Raw genomic sequence first — 27,162 nt, 5'->3', positions numbered from 1 at the left:
ATCGTGAGAAATTCTTGATTTCATGTGAAATATGCAAATAATTGCTTGTAAATACTTTTCTGTAACCATTCTAACAATCCTCTAATAAGAGATATTCTTGAAATGCATTGAACACTACATAATATTGGTGCAGACAACTATCTCTGTGCCTCCTCCCCTTTCTCTTTTAGTATCAGATTGTCTGTTGACAACTTTTTATGTCTTTTTGTCTTACTCTGAATGGCACAGCAATCAGTCGGTTAGATATTACTTTTAAGACTTAAAACCACATGGTGGCTCTTAACATCTTTCTGAAAAAGTCCCTGGTTGTAGCACTGGGACTGTTCCAAACTTTTGAATATCATATGACTTTTTAGTATCTACTGACCTTAGTATTTAACAACTCCAACAAACTAACAGTTTAACGTTATTTTTCTATTTAGGTCAATCATTGTGGATTGCAACTCCTCATTGAAAAAAAATTCTATCTTATATAAGAAATTTAGAGAAATGAGAGCCAGCATTGTTTAGTTGTCTTGTGTGTTGGACTAGGACTCTCAAGAAACCAGGGTTTGAATTCTACCTGATCCATAGACTCAGGTGTCTTTCAGAAGAAAACAGACATTATGTATAAGCAAACACCATGAGACACATACTCTCCTGAAATGAAATAGAAGCCGTTCTACATTCTTTTTAATTGTGACTTTTAAAATCAGTAATATTTCACTTAACCTGTCTTTTTATTTTTGCAGGCCTCAGTTTTAGAAAATTTAAGACTGGCAGTGCGGTCTCAACTTGGATTTACCTCAATTAGGCTTCCAATTGCTGGCCGGTCAAGTAATATCTGGAACCGAATCTTTAATTTTGCAAGATCTCGTCATTCAGGATCACTGGCACTGGTTTCATCAGATGGAGATGATATTGCCAATCAGAATAGTAACAGAGAAACTGAAAGAAATGGCTCTCACCGAAGCCTCTTTTCAGTGGAGTCTGATGACACAGATACAGAAACTGAACGAAGAGACACAGCAGGTGCTGTAGGTGGCGTTGCTGCTACTTTGCCTCAGAAGGTCCCTCCTACAACAGCAGTAGAAGCAACAGTAGTCTGTGGAACGTCTTCAGTTCAAAACACTAGCAGTAATACAGACAATGGAAGAGAAGCAACAAGTGTAGACCCTCCAATTTCCAGTCCAGGGCGCCATCAGTTCTCAAATGCACTGAGTCGTATGACTCAAGGCTTACGTTGGGTACGGTTCACTTTAGGGAGGTCAGGTCCAGCAAATCAGAACCAGAGTCCTTTGAGACAGCTTGATAATGGGATAAGTGGAGGAAGAGATGAAGATGATGATGTTGAAATGCTAATACCAGTTTCTGATGTAGCATCAGACTTGGATGTGAATGACTGTTCAAGACCTCTACTTGATCTCACCTCAGACCAAGGACAAGGGCTTAGACAGCCTTACAGTGCATCACATAATGGAATACGGTCATGTAATCGAGATGGCCCCTGTGAGCGTTGTGGGATAGTACACACTGCCCAGATACCTGACACTTGCTTAGAAGCAACCCTAAAAAATGAAACTAGTGATGATGAGGCTTTGCTGCTTTGTTAAGTATTGATTGAATGGATGGAAATGTATGCAAGTTGGAGCAATATTGGTGATGTTTTTGTACTTCATAATTAAGGGGGAAATAGCTTTTTTGTTTCAAAAAGAATCCAGGGCAAATCATGTGACTTAAACATTTTATTGTGCATGGCTGATTAAATCTTTGTCATACAGGGAACTTAAAAGTTTTCCCAAGTCTGCATATATAATTTATATCTGTAGTTTGGTTATTCTTCAGTGATCACTTTCTGAGGGGTTTTCCCACAACTGCTTTTTTCTTAGCATTACTAAAGCCTATGGAAGGATAGCAAATGCAGGTGTGTCTTTGTGATTTGCAAAATATGTAAGCAACAAGTGAGCTTCATGAGCTTGGCTCACCTGAAGATTTACATTTTAAGCATTGCAGAGACATGCATCTGTAGCTAATTCCTACCATATTTTAAGGATCAAAGTGGGATATGGTAACATGGGAAGTGGTCCTCATTTTCAGATAGTTCAACATGAAGGTGTAATTCACAACAGAAACATGTCTGTTTAACCAATTTTGGCTGCCTATCATTCAATTCCAGGTTGTCGGGCTACTTTTGTACAAAATATTTATTCCTTTTTGAAATCACATCCAGTATACTATTGCCATTATAATTTTAACTGAGTATACTAAAACCTGATTCTAGCTAAACTTATTCTTTTTGTTGCCTTTTGTGGTTTAAATATTTTGACTAATTACTGAATGTCATCATGGTGAACTTTTTTCAGAGGGGAGATTTTCTTCAGTACACTATGTATTTTTTTCCTTTTATTCAAACAGGATTTAACTTAGATAAAAAGATGGCAAAAAATCTTTTGTAGCTTTTATAACATTGACTTTAATAAGTTGGTCTAGTATGTACAACCAAATAAGATGTAAAAATTCAAAGTAATTTTTCATCTATCTTTGAAGATAGATATTTGAAGCAGTTAAAATATGCATTTGAGTCTTGTATATAATGTGTGTTTTTTAAAAACTGAAATAGGTACGTGTAACTCTAGAAAATATGTTCCACCTGCTAATAGATCTTTTCCCTAATGGGGTTTAAATTTCTTTGGTCTAAAGGGATTTGCACTAAAATTATGTTAAGGTCTCTAAAGAGCTTAGTGCACAGGCACTATCACTTTAAATACTATTCTCTAATACAGCAATGAAAATATATAAGTATAATAATTCCACAGCTCTGTTCTTGGATTCTTGTTTTTTTCTGTTGTTTGTTGCTGCAATTGAATTTGCTTTACTAATTTCCTATTTATTCATTGTATTTAAAAGCTGGTTTACCTGGCATCAGTTTGTGCTTTAAAAGAAAGAAAGAAAATTGGGTATATTTCAAGGTTTTTATTTTTATTATATCATGCTATTGATTCAAAAGATACCAGCAGAGGGGAGAAAACATTCATAGTTTCCAGTTTAGTGACCAGCTGCTGGTTGTTGTTACTATTTGATGATATCAAGAAATCCATCATTTGATAAAGTAAACTTTGTCAGTTTCTGTTATATTTATTCTTTGCCAGTCTGTGTAGGCTTAATGATTTAGTATGAAAAAAGTATTTGTGTGTGACTATGCTATTTATTAAATTTTACATACATTGCTGAATGTCATTTTAAAGCATGTTTAAAGTCTTGTGAGTTTCTTGTTGTGTTATGCTGTCAGAAAAATTGACAATGTTTTAAGATGTATCAAATTAAAAAAATATTATGTATTTGAGATACTTTTTAAAGATGAAAGTCTATTGTTTTCTATTTTTGTGTTTTAAAAAAACACAAGTAGAAAACATGGTATAAAATCAAACAGAAGGATGTTTTTTTCATACAAGCTGAAAAGTGAGATATTTTGGTAATGAAGCATGTTTTGGGACTTTTTTGGCACATTTCCCCTTAAAAATAAGGGAATATATGAATATCAAGCTATCAGTTGCATTGATTACTTGCCAATACAGTGAATATAGCTTCTTTATATGGCGTAGTAGCCTGAGGTAGGTCCTCCAGAAGAACTCCCTTGACATCTAAATATGAATTGGGTATAGCGCATCAGAATTTTTCGTACATTACATCCATATTTATTAACGTTTGATAATGGCAGCAAACATTTTCTTTGCAGATTAAAATTGGAGGGTCATTATAGGCAGAGCATAGATTTACACATTTTCCCAGTCATCTCTTCTTGATTCTGTATCTGCTTTTGTGCTGAAAGATGTTCAGCCTGAAATATCTGAAACCAGATGGAAGAAATATCACCAAGCTGCATCTCAGTTTATTCCCCAAGTTTTAGTTGAGAGGCAACATAGATCCTGGAATCAATATAATCCTTGCTGTTTCAAATTCAGAATTATGACCTTTGTCACCACACACACACAAATGATGATTAAGAAAAGAGATGAGAGATAATCAGGTAGGCATAAGATTTTTTTGCTGTGCTTTCCGGATTTTAAAGATAGTGTGAAGAAAGGGATTTGAAATAAATAAGCCACCTTTAAAACAGATTTCCCCACACTACTGGGACAAAGAGAGGGGTTAAAAAGTAGAAGAGGACTTTTCCCATTTCCTTTTTTGGGTGAGCTGGATTGAATTTTATAAGATTAAAATTGCCCCATTTTGAAGAGCTGTCCACTTTGGTATAGAGCAACTTCTTGATAAACACAAGCAATTTGTAATTAAGTGGCGGGGGCAGGAGATTGTTTCTGGCATAAAGAACAGTAATTTCAAAATTTGGAAGAATATATGAAAGAATTTGAATTTGCCTACAAAGAAACTGCTCAATTCCTCCCAGGAAGCAAAGTACACCACAAAGAAAGGTCATACCAGATTTACAAAATGAACTGCAACATGTTGGATGTCATTTTTTATTTTATTTTTATTTTTTGCTTCAAAAAAGCAAAATTAATGGAAACCAGCAGAGCTGAAATGTGCTTGAAGCAGGTAAGTTATGGCTTAATACACTTGGATCTAATGATTTCTCTCCTGTACATGTGCCCAGAGCCACTACTAAATGGATTTCCACAGATCAACCCTGCTTATTCAGATGTTATGTTTAAGGTTTGGTATTCTAGAGAGAGCAGGAATGGCATAAACTCAGTGAATTTGAAGGGAAAGTATTACTTACCATAATTATGTAGAGATTTAGGCCATGGTCTAATGTTCCCAAAAATGGTAGTGCAACTTCATGATTCTGTTGTAATTTGATGTAAAGTATTGAAGAATTATTCAGATTTTAAGTATGATTGGAGCACATATTGGATGCATATAATGGTATTTTTAATTCAGTTTCTAAAGCTTAACTTAAAATAGAGATTTGTCTTTAGTTTTGGTTATATCATCTCCTAACTAAGGGTATTTGGGAACTTGAGGGGGGTTGGAGGTTCAGGGTGTTTAGGGAGGGCCCTGGTTAGTTCTTGGATGAGGGATCACCAATGGAGACCAGGTGCTGTAAAATATATTTCGGAGAAGGAACTGGCAAATCCATCTCTGATGATTCCTAGCTTATGAAAACCTTGTGAAATTCCTGAGGTTGCTACAAGCTGACCCACAACTTTAAGGCACGTGTGAACAGTGGGGAGATAAGCCAATGATTTTTTTTAACCATTTGTGGTGGGAAAACATATCTCCAAAAACTGGGGGGGGGGGTGGAGGGTTTTGGGGTTTTCAGGGGCGGCAGTGTAGGACATCACCTTTGCTTTACTTCTTAAACTAAAGATAAACTAAACAAATGATAAAATATTGTATGTCCAAAAACAAAGACAAAATGCCCATCTCATTTAAAGCCTGGGGTTTGTGTTAGTTTTGTCTCAGAAACCAGATAAGCTCCCATTTAAAAGGTCTTTGAATTCCCTTGAACTAAGCCAGTTTAAGGGTAATTTATCATAAAATGGTGAGTAATTCATGACCTCAGTTGTTTTTAGAAAACAGCCTCTTTTCCTACTACTGTACCTCCTACTTTGTCAAGCATTAGTGTCTTTTTTCATGAGTCATGGCGTCTCATGTTGTGACAAAGTACAATAGACTCCGTTTCATCATTTTGGCTTCTAGGGAAGAGTTCAGGCTTGATTTGCTCATACAAAGCAGAAGTTTGGGAGCTGATGAAGTCTATGTCCCAAAAAACACACTACAGTGGTTTGCTGGGGTTGAGGGGGAAGGACCCCCAAGAATCTGGAAAAAAATTCAAATAAGAAAACACGATTCTTTTTTTACCTGTTGGAATCTCCCAGTCTTCCATTGCAACACTATGGTCAACATCTGCCAGAAGTTGATTGTAGAATCATGCTGGAGGATCTACAGATTCCTAGAGAAGAGTCCCCCCCCAGGATCTTGTAGGTTCTCCAGCACAACTCTATGGTCAACCTCTGGCAGAGTTGTGCTTGAGGACCCAGAGATTCCTAGAGAGAACTTATTAATCAAAACTGCAAAAGTCAAAGCTGCAAATGCGGAGGGACAACTGCAGGATTGCATTCCTATCATTTATGCAGTCCTAGTTAGACAGCTGGTGTGTAGTGGCCTTAGTGTTGGGGGAGGACTCCAGAGATCAGGGTTCAAATCCCTGCTCAGCCTTGGAAACCCAGTGGGTGACCTTGGGCCAGTCACACTCTCTCAGCCTCAGAGGAAGGCAAAGGCAAATCCCCTCTGAACAAACCTTGCCAAGAAAACCTCATGGTAGGGTCTCTTTAAGGTTGCCATAACTAGAAGGCACCTAACAACAGTCCCTTGAGCAATGCTAACACAGGGCAGAAGTTTGGGAGCTATAGTCTTTGCTGTGCTTTGCTACTAAGAGGTACTTTGGCTTGTGGAGGAGAGGGCAGGATGCTTTTGGGGAAATCGAGGTATTGCCATCAGAAAAAAAAAGAAGCCATTATTTACGCAGAGAGAACACAGGAAGGCTTCTGCTCTAATGCCAAGGAAGTAGCTTGAGTTGCCCCTTAATTCCCCCGTTGTCTTAAGAACGCTCGTCCCCCCACCATCTTTTCCTTCTGGAAAGAGTTGAGCCTTGTGAAGCTTCTTGCAAAGGGACTGCTTCCTCACTGCAGAAATAATCCGGTTTGACCCCACTTTCATTGCCATGAGTCCATGATGCCAGGGAAATCTGGCTGCGGGGCACCGGAACTCCTCTTGCTCAAGGAACTCCTTGTTGTGTGCCTTCAGCCTTAGGGCGACCCTGTGTCCTGGGGCTTCCTTGGCCAGATTTGTCCAGAGGAGGTTTGCCATTGCCTCCCCTGAGGCTGAGAGAGAGCGACAGGGACAACAAACTCCCGCCCCAGAGATGCTGCCCCCGCAGGGAGCCAGGGCTGGGAAAGTGAGGCCAAGCCTGATGGATGAATGCCTGCAGGGAAAAGGGCAGGAGGGAAGGGACAGGGTCAATCTTCCCCAGGTGCCTCCTCCTCCTCCTCCATCCCTTGGGAGTGGCCAGTGTTTGGGGGCAGATCCAGGGGGAAGGGGTCCTTCAAAGGCTGGGACCCAGGAGCCCTGCTGCTGGGAAAGGCATCCAGGACAGAGCTGCTCTGAAGTTTCAAGGGGGGATCGAGGGCTTCCAGTCCACCATGCAGAAGATCCTGATCCGAGGCGGGAGGGTGGTGAACGCCGAGTCCTCGCAGGTGGCCGATGTCTACCTGGAGGACGGAGTGGTGCAGGCAGTGGGGCCCCATCTCCAGCCTCCCTCTCTCGGGGGCCTCCAGGTGATCGATGCCAGCGGCCTCCTGGTCCTCCCTGGAGGGATCGACCCCCACACCCACCTCCAGTTCCCCTTCATGGGCACCCAGTCCAAGGACGACTTCTTCCAAGGGACCAAGGTAACCTTGCAGCCACACAGGGGAATTAATCCGGTTTGAGACCGCTTTAACTGCTTTGGCTCAAGGCTCTGGAATTCTAGGGATGGGAGTTGGTTGTGGCACCAGAGACCCAGTTGTTGTTGTTGTTGTTGTTGTTGTTATTATTATTATGTCAACCATACTTTTCTAATGAACTTCTTTCCCACAAAATTATTATTGTTGTTGTTGTTATTATTATTATTATTTTCTTATATCCCGCCATCCTCCAACAAAGGGTGAACAAGTATAAAACAATACAATTTCAAAGCAATTCAAAAATATTGAAATGCGTAAATATAAAACTTAAAAAAAACCCAAGCAATTTTAAGGATTAAAACAGTTATAAATCAAAATATAATGCCTTGCTGTCTTGCGATATACTGTTAGCCCTCCATATCCACTGATGCTTTATCCATGGTTTTAACCATCCACAGCTTAAAAACAATTTATTTTTAAATTCTCAAAAGGAAAGGTTGATTTTGCCACTTTATATCAGAGACATGGTTTTACTATGGCTTTGTATATTTAATGGGACATCAGCATCCATGGATTTTGGCATCCACAGGGGGGAGGTGGTCCTGGCTGGAACCAAACCCCAGCAGAGAGCAAAACTCCACTGTACTTACAGAGCTCTGAACAAGACCAATGTTTAAAATTGTATTTTGCTAGCAAGAAACCCTTGACCTAATCTACATTTAAATTATTCCTCCCATTTGTCCATTATGCTGAGTTTAAGGGGAAACCCCTTTCAGCATTTGCATGGTGTCCTCAAGCGACCATTGCCTAACACATTTGCTGTCCTTTCCCCCTTGGAGGAATAAACGCACCTTAAGCTCTGTTCCAAAATGTAAGTGAGCTCTGGGTACCAGTCTTGTCTGCTGCTTTGTTGTTATAGCTGCCCTCTTATATTTCCATAGAAGTCAAGTGTCTGAAAGTGGAGAATTGTGTTCTTTTCTTCCCTGTTATGCAGCTGAATGAATTTGGCATTTCTTCCTCCTGGAAGGCTGCTTCAAACGGCTCCTCTTCTTTCTTTGCATGAATCACATCTTAAGTCGGTCCCTACTCATGGCAATCCTGTGGATGAGATATCTCCAAGAATCCCTATCCTCCACTGCCTTGCCCAGATCCTGCAAGCCCTTGCCTATAACCCCCTGATTGAGTCTATCCATTTGGTTTGTGGTCTAGCCCTCTTTCGTCTACCCTCTACCTTTCCTAGCATTATTGTTTTTTCTAGTGATCCATGCCTTCTCATTGTGTGGCCAAAGTACAATAGTCTCAACTTGATCATCTTTCTTCCAAGGAGAGCCTTGGTCTGATCTGTTCAAGAACCCATTTGTTTGTCTTCTTGGCTGCCCATGGTATCCTAAGTACAGTCGCGCCTCGCCATACGCTGCCTTTTTATAGGCGGCTTTGAGCATAGGCGCTCAAAGCCGCCGGCGCGCGTGGGGAGAAGGGGGGCGTTCCCATTCAATTGAATGGGCGCGAGCCCTGTTGCGCCCCGCACGCCACCGCACCCGAGCCCATTGTTTCCAATGGGGCTCGAGCATAGGCGAATTCGCCTTACTCAGAGGGATCGAACGGATCCCCCCGCGTAAGGCGAGGACCCACTGTACTCTCTCCAGCACCACGTTTCCATGAGTGTTTTCTGTCTGCTTCCTTCACTATCCAGCTCTCACATCCGTACATGGTAATTGGGAATACAGTGGCGAGATCTCACTTTAGTGCTCAGTTGATGTCTTTGCTCTTTGTATCTTTCCAGTCTTTCATAGCAGCCCTTCTCATCCTAGTCTTTTTATTCTTGACTGCAGTCTCCATCTGGTCAATTTTGATTCTAAGTATGAGAATTCTTTAACTATTCAGTTTCCTTGTTGCTAGATTGAATTTGTGTATTCTTTGGGTCATCAGACCTGTCTTTGCACTTTCATCTTGACTTTCCTTAGTAACTGTTCCAATTCCTCAGTGTTTCTTCTGCTAATATTTGTGTCATTCGAATATGTTCCTTCTTCCTATCTTAACTCCTCCTTTTCTGATTCTAATTGGCTTTTCTTATTATGTTTTCCGCATTAAATTAAACAAGTAGGGTGATAGGATGAAGCCTTGCCTGACCCCTTTTCCTTTGGGAACCACTCTGTTTCCCCAGATTCTTAACTGATGGTGGCCTCTTGTCTTGGTACAGAGTCCCCTTCAGGACGATAAATGTAGTGCAGCCCATGTCTTTGAAGTGTTCATAGCTTTTCATAATCTGTTTAATCAAATGCTTGCTGTATGTCTATAAAACTCATGCTGTCTTTTTTTTTTTTAATTTCTTGGTGCTCTCTTAGCTTTTTTCCATACTTGCAGTGTTGGTCCCTAGTGCCCCTTCCTTTTCTGAATCCTGCTTGCACTTGTGGAATTTCTCTCTCCATGTATGGTTGGAGCCTATGCTGCAAAATTTGAGTATTATTTTGCTTATCTGTGAGATTAGTGCTAGGTCCATAGTTTCTGCAGTCTTTGTATCTCTTTCTTGTGATTGAATGTATATTGAGTGTTTCCGGTATTGTGGCCACCCTCTTTGTTTCCATGTTTATTGACATATTTCAGTTAGCACTGAATTGTATCTGTCTGTAGGCACCGTAGCAGTTCATGGATATCATCTGTTCCCGGTGATTTATTTTCTCATTTCCATTATGCAGATTCCACTTTACTTCTTAGAATTTGGGGTTTGTCTTCATATGGGTCCTCATTCAAATGTCATTCATTCTCTCCTCTCCTTGTATAACTCTCTGTGTATTGGCTCCAGTGTCTTTTTATTTCTTCCTGTTCCGTATTATAGTTTGTTTGTTTTTTGCTCCATGTCACCCCTGCCCTTGTTTGAATTTGGCTTTAATTCATGGATTTTTTTTTACAGAGGGCTCATTCTTCCCTTTATTGTGCTTCCATCCTCTGCATTGGTCATTGTAGTTTCTCCTTATCCCTGCGCGTCAGAGTTGCACAGTTGTGTCATACTTCTGCTGCTACTCCTAGGAATAAGAACTAAGAAGGATCCATCCTATCCCCCTATGTTGTAGTGAGGATAGGCTACTGAGTAGATGCATTTCTCACAGGGGAACACAAAGCAAATGTGACACTACGCATATGATCAAAATTAGTCATGCTAATTAGTCATTCCAGGGGAGAAGGGAATCCAGCTCCTCAGGCCTTCCCTGAGAGAGGATCCCACCCCTCCATCCCCCCTCATCCAGAGAGGGGAAGGGGAAGCCAGCCCATCATGCCTTCCCTGAAAGAGGATCCACCCCTCCCATCCACCATCATCCAGAGGGGGAAGGGGAAGCCAGCTCCATCCATGGCCTTCCCTGAAAGAGATCCCACCCTCCATCCACCATCATCCAGAGGGGGAAGGGGAAGCCAGCTCCATCAGGCCTTCCTGAAAGAGGATCCCACCCCCCATCCACCATCATCCAGAGAGGGGGAAGGAGGGGAAGCCAACTCCATCAGGCCTTCCCTGAAAGAGGATCCACCCCCTCCATCCACCATCATCCCGGAGGGGAAGGAGACACAGCTCCTCAGCCTTCCCTGAAGAGGATCCCACCCCTCCATCCCCATCATCCAGAGGAAGAAGGGGAAGAGCCAGCTCCATCAGGCCTTCCCTGAAAGAGGATCCCACCCCTCCATCCACCATCATCAGAGAGGGGGGAAGGGGAGCAACTCCATCAGGCCTTCCCTGAAAGAGGATCCCACCCTCCATCACCCATCATCCAGAGAGGGGGAAGGGAATCCAGCTCCATCCGGCCTTCCCTGAAAGAGGATCCACCTCTTCATCACCATCATCCAGAGATGGGGAAGGTGAAGCATCCCGTGGAGGGAGTGAAATGGCAGGCCCAACGCCATCGGGCCTATCCTTAAGATATAGAGCTTCCCTCCAGTCCATCTGCCTTGGTCCAGGCCTCAGAGGGAAGATGAACTCCAGAACCTGATCCCCTTCCCCACAACCTTCCTTCTCCTTTATTTGTTTGCTTAGATTGTAAGCCTGAGGGCAGGGAACCGTCTAATCAAAGTTGTATGTACAGTGCTGTGTAATTTACAGCGCTATTAATAAAGCTTATAATAATAATAATAATAATAATGATATAATGATAATAATAAATGCTCAAAATGGGGACTTTTTGGAATTCCTCCTGGATGGAGATTAATGTAGGAGATGTCCTGGGAAAGGAAGATGTCTGGTCACCCTGAACCCTCCTCTTTCCTTCCCACTATATATTCAGAATAGACGGGGTTGCTGCCACCGACTTGCTCTCCAAAAAGAGCAAACTCGTGATTTCAGTGGTTCAAAACTAATGCAACAACCATGCCTCCAACTTGCTCAAGAAAACATGGCTTTTTTAAAGGAAAACTTAAAAACGCATTCGAATGTTCAGTTCTGTAAAAACACCCAACATTTTTTCTTTTTAATAAAGACACTGAGTGGCATAGAATTACACCTCCTAGCACATTTTTCTTGGCAACATTTGTTCAAATGAGGTTTCCCTTCGCTTCCTGAATCTGAGAGAGTGACTTGCCCAAGGCCATCCTGTGGATTCCTTGCCATGAGCATCCATGGATTTTGTTCCATGAAGGATTCTGGAACCAAACTCCTGCAGATACCAAGAGCTCACTGTTATATTATTATTATATTATTATTTTATTATTATTATTATGTTTCTTCTGTCTTTCTTGAACTATGTACTTAGCTTCATGATGAGATCTAAACATCTTTTACTTACTCTTATTATTTATAATAAACTTTATTTATATCCTGCCTACTCTAACTAGGATTGAGGCAGTTTAAGTAAAAACGTCCAATACATAAAAATAACAGCATCCTAATCCCAAATTATAACCCCCCTTAAAATAACAATTAAATCACAATTAAGCCACAGATGATGGATGTGAGATAATGATGGGATAGACTGCACATAGTCAGCTCAATGGTCATTCAATGGTGGCTGAAACTACTCCAGAAAGACCTGTTGGAGAGATCCACTCTTGGCAGCTTTGTTAAAGCTGTCCCACGCTTGTAATAGACAGATCTCGTCAACAGGCCATTCCAGTCATTGGGAGTTGGTTGCGAAAAGGTCCTCTGGGTCGCCATAGTTTTTCGGGTCTTCACCAGTTGGAACAGATTCTTTTCCAGGGACCTGAGGGTTGCAGGGGTGGATTATATGGAGGGGGCGACCCGTAAATAGGTTGGACCACGCATGTAGAGCTTTAAAGGTTGGAATCCTTTGACAGATTTTTTTTTCTGAGAGTGTTCAAGGAGCCGCCAAGCATTCCAAAAATTGTTAATTGGGTCGTACACTGGCCTCAATAGGGTAATATTGCCTGTCTGCCTCCTAGGCTGGTTGAAGTGAACCCAAACTCTTGCACAATGTAAATCAATACATTTACTTTTGATTTTATTTCTCAAACACAGCAAAGAACTGAAAAACTTTCACTGCCACTGTTTTGTGAAACAATCCAAGCTAACATTTTCTAGTATTGGTTTATCACTACCCATCCCCAAACATTGTCCGTATGTTCTTTGCCGTCTGATGATTGGATTGATGGCCTTTTATGTCATCTCCTAAATCTATGCTGCTTCAAAACAGCACATCTCTTGCTACTGGGCTTACTATCCGTCCTCCCTCGTTTTAGGCTATAATGAGCCATGTGCATGGAATAATATGAAAAAAATCAAGTGGGGAAACATGTATATGTTAGCGATAATATTTTATTGTGCACTCACCTTGGCTCATTCACTGAATGTTGTAGGCACGACTTCGCTTTTTAGCCCTCCTGTATTTTCCTGATGCTTCAAAAAAGTTGTTAAGGAATAAAAACTGAAATAGCTGCCTATCACAGGCTTTTGGTAGGTATTTCTACAAACCTCTGGCACCCTCTGTGGATTTCCCAGTCTATTGGGCAGGCATGGGCAACTGCCAAAGTTTAATGGGCTGTATTGGTCGCTCAAGAGACCGTGGAGGCTGACACACACTGCAAAAAAATGCTGCCCTCTAAACAATGTGGGGGCAGTTTTACTGTGTCTTCATCCCAGACCATTTTCACCTGAGAGGCCTTTTTTTCCCCAATAGCCAGTTTCCAGATCACTTCTGTTTATTTTGCAATAAAAAAGGTCTCCTGGGGCTCAAAATGACCCATGGAGCCCAAATGTGAATAATTCCCCCCACATGTTCCTTAGAAGGCATTTTAAACCCTGCCTGCAAGTTTAAATATAAAAGTATTTTTAATTTTTTTATTTATTGACACTGGGGGTCATAAAACAGTTCTAGGGACAAACAAAGTCTGTGGGACTCCTTTCCCACCTCTGTTTTAGTGGAAGGATCACAGTTTTGTGTTGTATTTATCTATTTATATTCTGCCTTTCCCTCAAAACTGAGATTCAGGTGGTTACACATTAAAAGGATTGCAATTAAAAACAAATAAAATGTCAACATAAAACTGACTTAATTGTTAATCATATTAAAAACATAACTCTAAAAGATTTTACCAGCTGTACTATGGAGATGGCAGGACTAAGGGAAGGGCCTCTCCATAGGCTCAGTGTCCTAGCAGGCTCTTATTGCCGAGACAGTCTGCCAGATAGCCAGGGCCTAAGCCAGCGGGCTTTATAGGTTATAACCAGCACTTTGAATGGAAACAGACTGGCAGCCAATGGAGTTATTGGGCAGTTGTATGCATAGATCACAAAAGCTATGAAATGCTCTTGAAATGGGAATGCCACTACATTTGATTGTCTGATGGGTGCCTGTCTCCGACAAGAGGCTGCTGTTCATAAACCGATATGGAACAAGAAGGGTTCCCAATTGGCAAAGGATCAGGCAAGGCTGCATACTATCACCCTATCTATTCAGCTTGTTGCAGATAATATTCTATACACAGAGTAGTAGCCCTAGACTCGAGGGCAGAATGCCCCTGCAGTCGAAGAAATACCAAGAAGACTGGGATTGGGAAGAGCGACTGAAAAAACTATACAAGATCATAAGGTGTAAAGACATAACTCTAGATATTAAAATAAGAATGTTCTGTTATTCCCCCTCAACAGTGTGCAGATGTGAGAAGCTGAACAGTGAAAAAGCCATAGAAAGAACAATTCATTTTAATGTGGTGCTGGAGAAGAGTGCTGAGGATACCATGAACAGCCATGAGAACAAACTGGTTCTAGAACAGATCAAGCCACTCTCTGGAAGTCAGATAACTAAATTAAGGATGTTGTATTTTGTCCCATCATGAAGGAAAATGAATCATTAGAAAAAGCATGATTCGATGGTTGGACTCAAATAGGGAGGACGCCCTGGCCCGAAGGACAGGGAGCCTTGAAGCTGTCTCATCCATAGGGTCCCCATAAGTCAAAGTCAACTCAAGTGTAATTAACACAACAACAATGACACCTGTAACCAGCCCATTAGCATTCTAGCAACAGTCTTATGCTAGGTTGAAGTTTCTGAACATTCTTCAAAGAGCCTCCATGTAGAGCATGTTGCAGTAATTCAAAAGGATGGCAAAGCAAATGGTTCAATCACTAACATGTTCAGGTAGGGTGGGATAAAACTTTCTGTCTGAACTCTGGATTTTCTGCTGGATACTGTAGAAATTACTGAGAAAGATAATAAATAAATAATAATTGTTTATTTATAAACTGCTTTTCCCAGGATCAAAGCGGGTACAACATACCAGTAAAACAATACCACGAATGACATATTAAAAATACCATTAATACAATAAATCCAAAACATAGCTAAAAAATACAGTTTAATGTTATTAAAATCCTAAATATCAATACATCAAATCAATAGGGGGAAGACATTATTACAAGGAATTGGGAGGATAGCTTGTAGGAAGAGGTGGTTTTTATGCCTTTTTAAAGGCTTCCACCATTCCACTAAGGGGATCTTTTCAGTAAGGTATTCAAAGAGAAGGCGCTACTACTGTAAAAGCCCTTTGTTGGGTAGTGCCAATCTCACCTTAGGGTGATTGAGTAGCAATTTCCCTGAGCGCAAAGCAGCTTTTCATATCTATGCTAAATAAGGGCCAGTTCCATCACTAGGCAAGTAAAGCAGCCATTTCAGGCAACAGTTATGAGATGCTACAGATTTTTTTGCATACTAAGGAATACAGGTAGCTATCTCTCTGGTGTTTATCACACTATACTCTTATAGTGCACTATTCCACTTTGACTGCTCTAGCTGCCTCCTGTTGCATTCTGGTATGGCAGTTTAAGCAGGGGTATTTAGAATTCTCAGGCAGAGAAAGAATTCTAAATACCCCTCCTAAAAACTGCAAATCCCAAATGCAACAGGAGGCAGCTAGAGCAGTCAAAGTGAATAGTAGCACTATAAGGTATAGTGTGATAAACATCTCTGTGTCACACTGCTCTCCTGACTTCTTGGCTGCCTGCTGTATGTGTACTGAAGAATGTTATTCCATTGCCACTGTTGAAGTAAGATTCAACTGCCATTCACTGGGTTGTGTACAATGAAGCTGGACCCTGTTTCAGGTCAGCCAGCCTTTGACAGGGTAATACAAAGAATCAAGTCCACTCTTCATTGATTTTTGCCTATGTAAATAACATGTTTTTTTGCACTGAATATAGTACGTTATCATAATATATGGTGTTGCAGCTTTAGCTCTTTAATCATGCCAAGACTGTCTTGTCTCTTAGATTGTAAGCCTGAGGCAGGGAAATGTCTAATTACAATTTGTAAGCGCGCTCTGATGCCTTTTGGCTGATGAGCAGTATTATATATTATTATTAATTATTATTATTATTATTATTATTAAATAACTGCATCACGGCTAGGTTGCCATAACGTCTACCTCCAAACGGGACAATGTAAAAAAAAGTTGGACAACATTAGCCCAAATATAGGACTATTTTTTAATGGAGGACACGAACAATTAAAAAACAAAAAAGTAATACATTCAAAAGCTATATAAATGCATGCTTCTTAGGCATCTCAAATGGAGTATTTTGACATCTTCCTGGATGAAGTTTTGGAGTTAGCTTTGTGTGGTGGACTAGGACTCTGGAGACCAGGCTCATTTCCCGCCTATTGGTGACCTCAAGCTCAAGCAGTCACACTCTCTCAGCCTCCTCAGTAGAGCATGGCAAAACCTCCTCTTAACAAACCTTGCCAAGCAACCCCAGGATAGTTTGCTTTAGGGTCTCCATACAGTGGAAAACAACTTGAAGGCAAACACATAACAAAGAATAACTGAGTACTGTACCTTTAAGTGCAGGAGGGTTCAGCATGTGTAGTGGCCTAGGGCAATGGGAGACCAGGGTTCAATCCAGTTCGGCCATGGAAACCCACTGGGTGACTCTGGGCAGCCTCCGGGAAGGTAAAAGGAACCCCCCCCCCCGAAGACTGCCAGGAAACTCATAGGTCGCCATATAAGTGGAAGGAGCTGAAGGCACACAACACAACAACAGCACAGAGGAAGAAGAGGGGGGAGAGGAAAATGAAGGATAAGGAGAAAGAGGGAGAGGAGAAGAAGAAAAAATGGGAAAAAGAAGATAAAAAGGAGGAGAGGGAGAGGAAGAAGAAGAAGAGGAGAAGGAAGAAGAATAGGCGGAAGAAGAAGCGGAAGAGGAGAAAGAACAGAGGAAGTGGAGAGAGAAAAAGCAAAGAGAAGAGGTGAAAGGGCCCCCCAACCCCCCCCCCCCACAACTGGAGAGAGGCTCATAGGCCTCTCTCTTTACTCCGTGCTGCTGCCATGCCAAAAGTGCAGCAGCAGCCACGGAAGCCCCCCCCCCTCTCCACGCGCTGCCTCCCTTGCTGCCTTGCGCACTTGGCGTGCACGCTCTAAATCTCAATGCAGGAGCAAGGCTCAAGCTCCTCTCTTCTTGCGGCTGGCCGTTGGGAGCTTGAGCCTCTGCTCCTCCATTGAGCCTTCTTGGAGCGTGCGCGTGAGCGCACAAGGCATCAAGCTGAAGCAGGGGCGAGAGGGAGCCTGGAGCCCCGGCCACCCGAGACAATCAGGAAAGCAGGACGACGGACCGTGCCACACACTGAAAACCATGAAAGTCTGCTTGTTCCTGGGATATGGCAACCCTAATCACGGCATGTTTGCTATGAAACAATCATTTAGCAAGCGTGATGAGCATGATTTCAATTCTTTTTCACTTTGTACTTCATAACCTGACTCACAATGAAAGTCAAACTAAGACAATCTATGAAGTACAGTGATGGTTGTCGTTTTATCATTAAATGTTCACTGGCTGAGACAAAAAAGTATTCCAGTATCAAAAGCAAAGATAGATTTGTTGGTTGTTGGGTTTTTAGGCTCAACTATTTTATTATTATTATTTATTATTTATTTATTTATTTATTTATTGCTGGAGGAAAAAAACTTCTATACAGGCTAAATGGCTAAATCCAGTCTCTTTATTAAAAAATAAGTATAATAACATCCAGGGATGCAGTGGCTCAGTGGTTAAGACACTGACTCTGACGATTGCAAGATTGGCAGGTTGGCAGGTCAAGGCCCAAGAGCAGCCCAAAAGTGAGCTCCCATCACTAGTCCCATCAGGCATGACTTGACAACTTTGTCAAAGGTGAAACCTTTACCTTTACAATAATATCCAAAGCCACAAACAGTGATATTTATTCGCCCAGTCAAAAGCACAAATACATGACGCAAGCTTTTGAAGCTCCAGTGCTTCATCAGGCAAAGGTGTTAAAAATAATCGGGTAATTTTAAAAAATGCCACGAGGCACTGGAAATAAAGCATTCCAGAGTCCAAGGGATAAGTTTGAATTCCATAGCAATACAAAAAGGTACTTTATCTTTATAAAGTATTCCTGGAACCTTCTTCCCCCGCGAGCAAGAACCATCACTTCTTTAACCAGCTCAAAACGGTGAGTGAAGACCATCCTGTTCAGAAGAAGTGTTCCCAGCATTGCATAATTGGTCACTTGCTATTGATGTTCTTTGTTGCCTGTTTCATTGAATCATTCCTGTATTGCATGTATTTTATGTGTATTATCCTACTAGAGAGGCAGGCTAGCTCCACAGGCCTCCCTGAAGAAGATTAACATCATTAAGAAGCCAAGCTCCCTCCAGTCTCCCTCTCCCCTGATCCAGGCCTGGAGGTGGAGAAGAACTGCGGGCCCTCATCCCTCCACCACCACTCCTTTCTCCTTGTGTCATGTCCTTTTAGTTGTAAGCTGGGACAGGGAACCGTCCAATTAAAAAGATTATATGTACAGCGCTGTGTAAATTACCTCGCTTTATAAATAAAGGTTATAATAAATAATAATAATAATAATAATAATAATAATAATATAACTGTTTAGGTGACTATTCTGTAGAATGCCTAGATTGTAGGTTTAATTCTGTGTGGATTTTGCAACAAAATACCATTTTGCAGACCTAAAATCCTAGCCTGGTGTATGAGACTTCATATCTGCCTTTCTTAACTATTTCCCCATTGAGAGTTGTGCATGTAATGCTAACTGTAAAATGATATAAACTGTTGCCCTACACAGTCAATTAAAAGGCAGTATTAATCACAGGGAAAGATCAAAGGGGTCAATGTCATATCATGTCTATTGCAAAAGTGAATGCTTAATATTTGCTTTTAGTCTAATAATTAAAAATGTATCATATCTCTGTTTGCAAGGTAGTAAAGTATAGACATGGTGGGGCATAAGGCCAGAGAGTGGGTAAATATCCCTTTGCATAATTCCTTTAATATGCTTACAAAGAATTTTTGTATTTGATCCAATCGCATCAAAGTACTAGACTTTGGTAAATAAAATCTGACTGTAAAGCCAAAGTAAATCAGTATGAAAAGGTGCATGAAGACTGATAATACATGGTCCACAAACCTATGCTGACTAAGCACCCAGGAGCCCATGAACTGTGCTAATTTAAGAACTTTACTTTGAAATCCACAGAGTATTGCAGAAGAGCTGCAAATGCAAAGAAAAAAATGTTTAAATGTTTTAAAGAGTAGCAGGAAAAGCAACTGAGAACAGTGCCTGTATTCCCGAGCAACTACTTATACTCCAACCCTAAACCATGGCAAGGACTTGTAAAACCAATGGACAGGTCCACTTTTTGGCTGTTGCCTTACCTCTCACCGACCTCCCCCTGCCCAAATTTCCCTTATGGAAAGGATGGGTGGGAATAAGCAAGCACTATCATGCAAATGTTACCATGCACTGGCATAAACACTCTTCCTTATCAAGGAACACTCTGTGTGGATATAGGACGAGCCAATCGGGTGGGAGTTACTGGCTTGACCCTACTTGTTCAAGGGGCTTGGAGTGCCATGGCCCCACAGTGGCCAGCTCTCCTCCCAACTTTGGAATTGATGAGGTGGCAGAAATCACAATCTTATTTTATTTTTACTTGCATTTTATTGGCTTTATTACCAAAAGAAAACCTTAACAGTATTTCATTAAATAGTTAAGTAATTAAGCATGAATTGTTAATTAATTAACTAATTAATTTGGCTAAAAAGTTAATAAAAATAAGCACAAAATGTACATCCATAAGGGAAAGGGGCCTTGTGAATTAAGTAAGACTTTAAGGTTTGTGAAAACTTTTTGATTACCTTGGTGAGGAACTTATACTGGGAACTAGACTTGATCCTGCTTGATGTCCAAAGACCATCCAGTACTATCTATCATGGTATCTTTGGCTAATATGGAGCTCCACATTGTTTCTCAGTGACTCTAATTCTTTTGTGTTTGAGCATTTGTAGAAGATGGTCCTGAAGGTTATTACTTTGGTCCCTTGGCTGCTGGCATGTAAGATTCCTTACGAATATATGTGTGCCTTTTGATACCTATATGAAACCATGGGTGAGATCATCTGTGGTTTAGTGGTTGAGTCTCATCATTATCCTGATAACAAGTAGAAGGTCTAAGATTCTAAGGGTCAGTGGACAAGCTAATCCTGGGCTGGAGGGGTATATCCTTTTCTTAATAGTGCTGCAACTGTTTGAATGATCATGGCAGCAGTTTGGGGGGATATACTTCTATATTATCAGTTACTTTTGGCATATATGAGTGTTCACATTTTCAGTTGTTTTGCATTTACACTTCCTCCTTTCTGCAGTGTTACCAAATTTGATCAGAAGAAATCTCTGTTCTCTCAGAATCAGATATACATGGCAGGTGGCTAAAACAAGGATTTATTGTTTACAACTACTATTTGGGTGGCAATTCTGCAGAATTGTCTATCACTCTGGCTTTTCCATAAGGCCCTTAAGAAACTAATACTGCTTCTCATGAATGTGTATTCATTAGCCCCAAGCTTCCAACTGCCATTGCATCTCACTTGGCTCCACCTCCGTCTTTTCTCATTCCTGAAAGATGCTTTCCCTAGACTTCTTTGGTGGGCTATGTACCATTTGTTGCCCTCAGCAATTTTGTCTTCACTTGTAGTCTACAGCTCCAAAACTTGGTTTACACTCTTGCCCAGCCTATGAAGAAATATATTTCAAGTACTGTACCTTCACACAGATTGCTCAGCATCCTGACAAGCTGTGGTTTGTATGGGAAAGCTCTTCTGTATTGCAGGTGCCACATTTCAAAGTAATCACTTCTACCCCCATTATTGTTCTGCTGATATATAGATTTATTTTTCCAGCTCAGCAGGCACTAGCAAATTTTTCCTGCTTTAATTGTGTGCCTAAGGTGCTTCTGGCTTCCTTCTTCCCATTCTGCAAACCATCTGGTTGGTGGAGCTCAGCAATGCGTAAATGCTACAGACTTCCCTAGTATTTTGTGCAGAAAAGAATCTGTAACCTATTCACATATATGATTGTTAATTTTCATCAAGATAGCTTTGACCTATGGTGATTCTATGAATGAGAGATCTCCGGTAATTAACAGCCCCACTCAGATCTTGCAAGCTCAGGGCTTTCTTGGCTGAACCAATCCATCTGTATTGTGATCTTCCTCTTTCCTACTGTCTTCAGCTTTACCAATCATTAATAGTAGAAAAGTTTATTGTTAAAAGGTAAAAGCCGTCATAACATAAAATAGATCTGCAGCTTTACCAGCCATTATTGTTTTGTTTCCGTTAATCACATCATCACATGATATTTCCAAAGCACAATAGCCTCAATTTAGTAATATTACTTTTTACTGCGAATTCAGGCTTTATTTACTCTCAGACCCACTTATTTGACTTTTTGGATGTCCATGGTATCCACAAAACTTTCCTCCAGTGTCCCATTTCAAATGAGTTGATTCTCTTCCTGTAAGCTTTCTTCACTGCCCAGCATTCACCCATACACAGAAATTGGAATTACTATGGCATGGATGATCCCTATTTTGATATTTAATAGTGTGTCTTTATACTACCACGCATAAAGATGCCTGCAAAGGTTTCTAATTTCAGCACATTTTTTTGTGTACAGTATAGCTTGGAAGGGAGCATTTCAAGTGAGCAAAGGCACTTAATCTCATTTAGTGACAATAATATAGTTTCTGTTTGCTTACAAGTGTATTGATTAGGAGGAGGCAGCAACCAGCAGAGATGGAAGTAGTAGTTGTATAGTAGAGTCTATAGACCAGAATCATCCCTGTCATGGGTCAGAATGAGACAACCACATCAAGCGGCAAGCCTTTGGAGGAGAAATGGGGAAGTGCCTAAATGTTCCTCATAAAGTCTCCAGATGAAAAACAAAGTTGTATATGCAACACTACTTTCCTTGGTTTCTTAAACTAGTCTTTCTTAAGTTATCTGATGTAGGAGACCAGCAGGGTTCCCCCCCCCCCCATGTGCCAGGGCACCACATTTGTGCCCACTGATGACAACTGTTTCTTTCTTTCATGGAAACTTGTCACAGACTTGCAGCCAATAGCTCATGGATGGGCACCACTCCACAGATCACCACTTCGAATACCATTGTCATCTTATCCTTTATGGCTGTAAAAATCCTGGAATTCAGAGTCCTGGCAGAGGTACCTGGCGAATCTCTCATCAGAGGAGTAGCAGACCCATTACTGATTTCACTGTCACTCTTCCTGCAGCTATCCCAAACTGAAAATGAGTTCTGTGTGTGTCAAAACTGAAGGGAAAGGGTCCAGGACCAGAAGACCACTTTTCCCACTCAAGAGTAGATGTGGGAGAAACAGCAGTGAAATCAAGAGTGAATTCACAGCTCCAGCAGCAGCAGATTCACTGCCCCAGACCCAGAGCCTGCACTAGTTTGTCTCTCCATCTTCGCTTTTCAATTATCCTATGCACAATATTCTTTTCTAAGTCCAAATAATTAGTTAAAATACATTTTTTAAAAAGATAATGGGCCCTGTAGTTTTAGGAAAACAAAAAAAAGAAAGAAGCTAGGAAATAAGAACACCTGTCACTTGTTTTGTACCTATGATATATAGTCGTAGAATACCCTTGATATTCACTGGGTTTTTTTTCGAGGATCCCAGTGTGTACACCAAAATCCATGGATGTTCAAGTGCCATTAAATACAGCGGTGTAGAAAAATGGTGTCCCTTATATAAAAGGGCAAGATCAAGGTTTGTTTTTTAGATTTTATGTATTTTTAAAATATTTTCAAGCTGTGGATGGTTGATTCCATGGATAGGATATCTGTGGATATGGAGGGCTAACTGTACGGTAGGAGCCTTGAAGGGTAATAACTAGCAAAGAAACAAAAAACAAAATTATTATTGCATTTTCTCTCTCATTTCAACTCCCCCCCCTCCTTTTTAGGCTGCCATAGCAGGAGGCACCACAATGATCATTGACTTTGCAATACCACAGAAAGGTGCTTCCCTCATTGAAGCCTATGAGAAATGGAGAAGCTGGGCAGATCCCAAAGTTTGCTGTGATTACTCACTGCATGTGGCAGTCACCTGGTGGAGTAACAAGGTATTGTCAACAGAGTGACAGAAGCAAGTATTCATTCAGAAGTGTCCAATATGCAGGAGAGATGATAGCACAGGACGCAGGGGACTGTGGAACTCTGAACAAGAACAGCATAGACCATGGTCTTGGCTGAGGAATACTCAGACCTGCAATGTAGACACAGCGGCCCTTCAGGCACAGGAGGGAGAGACAGGAGATGGACTATGTGGCCTGTATCCAACACTGCCATAACTCCAAGCCTAGATCAGTTGTGCTTGTAATTGTACATTTTCAGAGTTAGTATTCAAGATAGCTTTGTGGTACAAGTCAATGAGCATGCAGTTGCACAACCTCTTGTCCAATAATGTGACCCAGCACAACTGTGCTACCAGGGGTTTTCATTCTGCTAGAGGCATGATAGGTTTAGATCTACAGTACACAAAAGTAGATTCACTTCACTTATTACTACTAGTGTTTAAATGTTAAGGAAAATGCAACATGGGACATACAGTAGTAGAAATAAAACATGTATGTGAAAGTCACTAAGCAAAAGCAATTAAGAAGCCACACAGGTGAAAAAGCTAATGTAATTTAGAAGTCCTGAATGTCAAGGACAGAATTATAGAATGTACAATTGGAAACACCTGAGATTCATTAAGTGTACAAGGTGAAATGATGAAATTGTTAAGTATGGGTTGAACTATGTGAACCAATCAAATGAGTGTACACGCCCACTGGGTGGAAACTGACTTAATGGGTGGTGTTTAACAATGACTATAATAATTGCTATGTTTGCCTATGTATTTTGTGGAGTAGATTGGGTAGTTGGAGTGTTTTGGAGATATTGGAGATTGTAAGGGCATTAGTATTTGTATATAGTAGAATAAAGTAGATCTTTTATATAAGACTACTGAGTTGTCTGGTGTCTTGACCGAAGATACAAGAGCCAGCAGGATCCTGGAGAAGTTTGGAGACATCTGAGGAAGAAGAGTGAGAAGAATTGGAGAGTTTGTCAGGGTCTTCAGCCTATTCTCTGAAACTCTGCTGCTTTGGAGAAAACTATTAACCACTGACCAAAGCTGGTCAGCTCCGCTGTATAACAAGGTGGTGAGTTAGAGCCAGAGGTGAAGAGCTACAACTCCCATCATCCCTGACATTAAATACTATTTGATTCTTAATACAGGTTGAGTCTGCCTTATACAAAATAGTTGGGACTGGAAGTGTTTCAGATTTTGGATATTTCTGGATTTTAGAATATTGCCAGCTGCCCACTTCTGCTTTGCGAATGAACAACTAGGAGCACTGCCAGTGCATGGAAGGCAGAATTGGGTGTCTGAAGGGCTACCTGGAGATCTCCTGTACCGTAATGAAATCCCTCATATAAAATAAAATAGGGTAGTATTTGCAGGCTACAGACAGACATTAGAGACATGATGCTGCAGAGAGATGTGGCTGGAAAGAGACAAGAAATTTCAAAAACCTGCTTTTTCAAAAAAATGTATGAAACATAGAGTGGATAATTCTGTTTCTGGTAACAAAAATGGTGAAGGTTCTAGAAACCATTCCCTCTGAGGAGAGACTTAAAGAGCTCGAGGTGTTTAGCCTGGAGAACAGACAGTTAAGAGGTGATATGATAGCCTGTTTAAATATTTGAAGGGATGTCACATTGAGGAGGGAGCAAACTTGTTTTCTGCTGCTCCAGAGACTAGGACATGGAGCAGTGGATTCAAACTACAGAAAAAGAGAGCCTACCTCAATGTTAGGAAGAAATTCCTGACAGTAATAGCTATCTAATAGTGGAATATGCTGCCTCAGAAAGTGGTGGCTTCTTCTTTGGGGGTTTTAATAGAGAGGCTGGATGGCCATCTCTTTGCTGCATGGCAGGGGGTTGGCCTGGATGGCCCTTGAGATCTCTTCCAGCTCTATGAGAGAATTAAATTAATGTGAAGTTGAAGGCTTTCACAGCTGGCATCCATACTTTTTGTGGGGTTTTTTTTGGCTATGTGGCCGTTTTCTGGAAGATTTTATTCCTAAACTCTTCCAGAACATGGCCACATAGCCTGAAAAACCCACAAAAACTAATTAAAAGAATGTTTAATAAGAAATACCAGAGAGGCTTCACTTCATTGATCTGATGAAGTAGACCAGAGACCATAGAAACTCATGCTAGAATTTTCTTTCTCTCACTTTCCACATTACCTCACTACACTCTTATAGTGCTGCTGTTCCACTTTTTCTGCTCTAGCTGCCTCCTGTTGCATTCTGGGGCTTGTAGTTCAGTGAAGCCTAAGAGCCCTCCGGCTGAGAATTCTAAATCTCCATAAACTTCAAATGCCAGAATGGAACAGGAGACATCCAGAGCAGTTAAAGTGAGAATAGCAGCAGTCTATGAGTTTAGTGCGGTAATCTAGATAATCTCAGAGATGTTCCACAGAGATGTTATACATTTTCATGAAGAGAGGTCTTTTTAAAATAGGAATAAGCAACCACAGGAGCAACAAGGAACCAATTTTCACCTCTTTGTCTCCCTATGGACTGCAGCCACACAATTAAAAGTTATTTTAATTTTTGCAACACTTTTTTGGCAGAGGGGGAAGAAGATATTTGCAGTGGTTTCCAAGCTTTGGTCTTCCAGATGTTTTGGACTTAAGCTGTCAGAATTCCTGACTGTTAGCCAAACTGCCTGAGGCTTCTAGGAGCTGAAGTCCAAAACACCTGGAGGACAAAAGTTTGGGAATCGCTATAAGTCGATAAGATATATGGAGATAAATCCAGTAGTTAGATCCATCTCAAAGAGACCTACAGAATGAATAGGTCTTGTGCAGGCACAACAGAAGTGACACCATATCACTGCCAGTCACCATTTGTAGCTTGTGCATGTCAGGATCATAGGTCCTGCCATGCTTGTAAGCCATCCTTTTTTATCCTTTGTAGTACTGGGTGATGGGATGTGTTACATGACTGGTGATGCTGGGTGGAAGGATTGTTTAGTGATGCTGTGTGGCAGGACTGAGCAGATGAGTGAGAAGGTGGAACTGAGCTGTGAGCTATCAAGGTCAGTCCTGTGAGAAAGCCTGTTACAAGGGGGACACTGGTGATACAGGATGTTTGGGGGTTTAGATGAATGGGATCCAAGCCCATGAAAATGGTTGAGTTGATATTTTAATATACTGTGTAACCAAAAATCCTTCAGTCCTGACAGCATCATTAGTCTGTGATCACCTTGGTTTTCTGCTTAACTTTTTCTGTCTATGTTGAGTCATGTGTTTTCTGAAGTGAAGTTTGTCAATACATGACAATATATGACTACAGGAACAGATTTTGCAGGATAGGAAAGAGAAATCTCTACATTTGTGTCTGCTTTCAAGTATTTTGCTATGGGTTAAGTGTGAAAATGACCTGAAAATCATGTCATTAAAAAAAAAAAAAGAAAGAAATAGGAGGGATTGGGAACTTCAGGGGACTGACTGGTGACTCCAGGAACTTCAAAGTCTGTGGTACAGATACTGTCAATAGGCCATACTTGACCCTCCCCATCACCTAGAACTTGGACATTTTTGATTGTGCTGACTAAATTTTAAGAACTATGGTTTTAAGTACATATCTTTTATATACCATAATCATCATTATTTATTGTACCCTTTCCTGTATTTTTATGTATTATTTATATGTATTATGCTATTATTTCTTAGATTGTACACCATGGGCAGGTTTACTTTATCTATTTTATTGTTTCTATGTACAGCAGTGTGTAAATCTACAGCACTATATAAATAAAGCATAATAATAATCATTAGAGGGAGATTGCATTGATTTTAATTGCCAGTGTATGTTAATGTGCCTTCAACCTGCAAGTCAACTTACAGAGATCCCATGAATTTCACAGAATTTTCTTAAGTAAGGAATAATCAGA

General features: G+C 40.9%; 2 protein-coding genes across 5 annotated transcripts in view; both read left to right on the top strand.

Annotated features, from left to right (window-relative positions):
• LRP12 (LDL receptor related protein 12) overlaps positions 1-3,322 on the top strand; it is a 44,985-nt gene extending 41,663 nt beyond the window's left edge. For both annotated transcript variants that reach the window (XM_042462977.1, XM_042462976.1), the window contains one exon: positions 732-3,322. In XM_042462977.1, coding sequence (XP_042318911.1) covers positions 732-1,592 — 861 coding nt within the window. In that variant the 3' untranslated portion in view covers positions 1,593-3,322. The remainder of the gene's footprint in view (positions 1-731) is intronic.
• Positions 3,323-6,935: 3,613 nt separating this feature from the next.
• Positions 6,936-27,162, top strand: part of DPYS (dihydropyrimidinase) — a 52,635-nt gene continuing 32,408 nt past the window's right edge. Inside the window, exons 1-2 of one of the 3 annotated variants that reach the window (XM_042462979.1) lie at positions 6,937-7,391; positions 23,115-23,273. In XM_042462979.1, the coding sequence (XP_042318913.1) occupies positions 7,143-7,391; positions 23,115-23,273 (408 nt within the window). In that variant the 5' untranslated portion in view covers positions 6,937-7,142. Of the gene's footprint in view, positions 7,392-23,114; positions 23,274-27,162 lie in introns of all 3 variants that reach the window. The other 2 variants (XM_042462978.1, XM_042462980.1) reach the window with 2 other exon arrangements.

This window comes from Sceloporus undulatus, chromosome 4, assembly GCF_019175285.1.
Source record: "Sceloporus undulatus isolate JIND9_A2432 ecotype Alabama chromosome 4, SceUnd_v1.1, whole genome shotgun sequence".
Taxonomy (NCBI): Eukaryota; Metazoa; Chordata; class Lepidosauria; order Squamata; family Phrynosomatidae; genus Sceloporus; species Sceloporus undulatus.
This window is presented reverse-complemented; position numbering and strand designations above follow the sequence as displayed.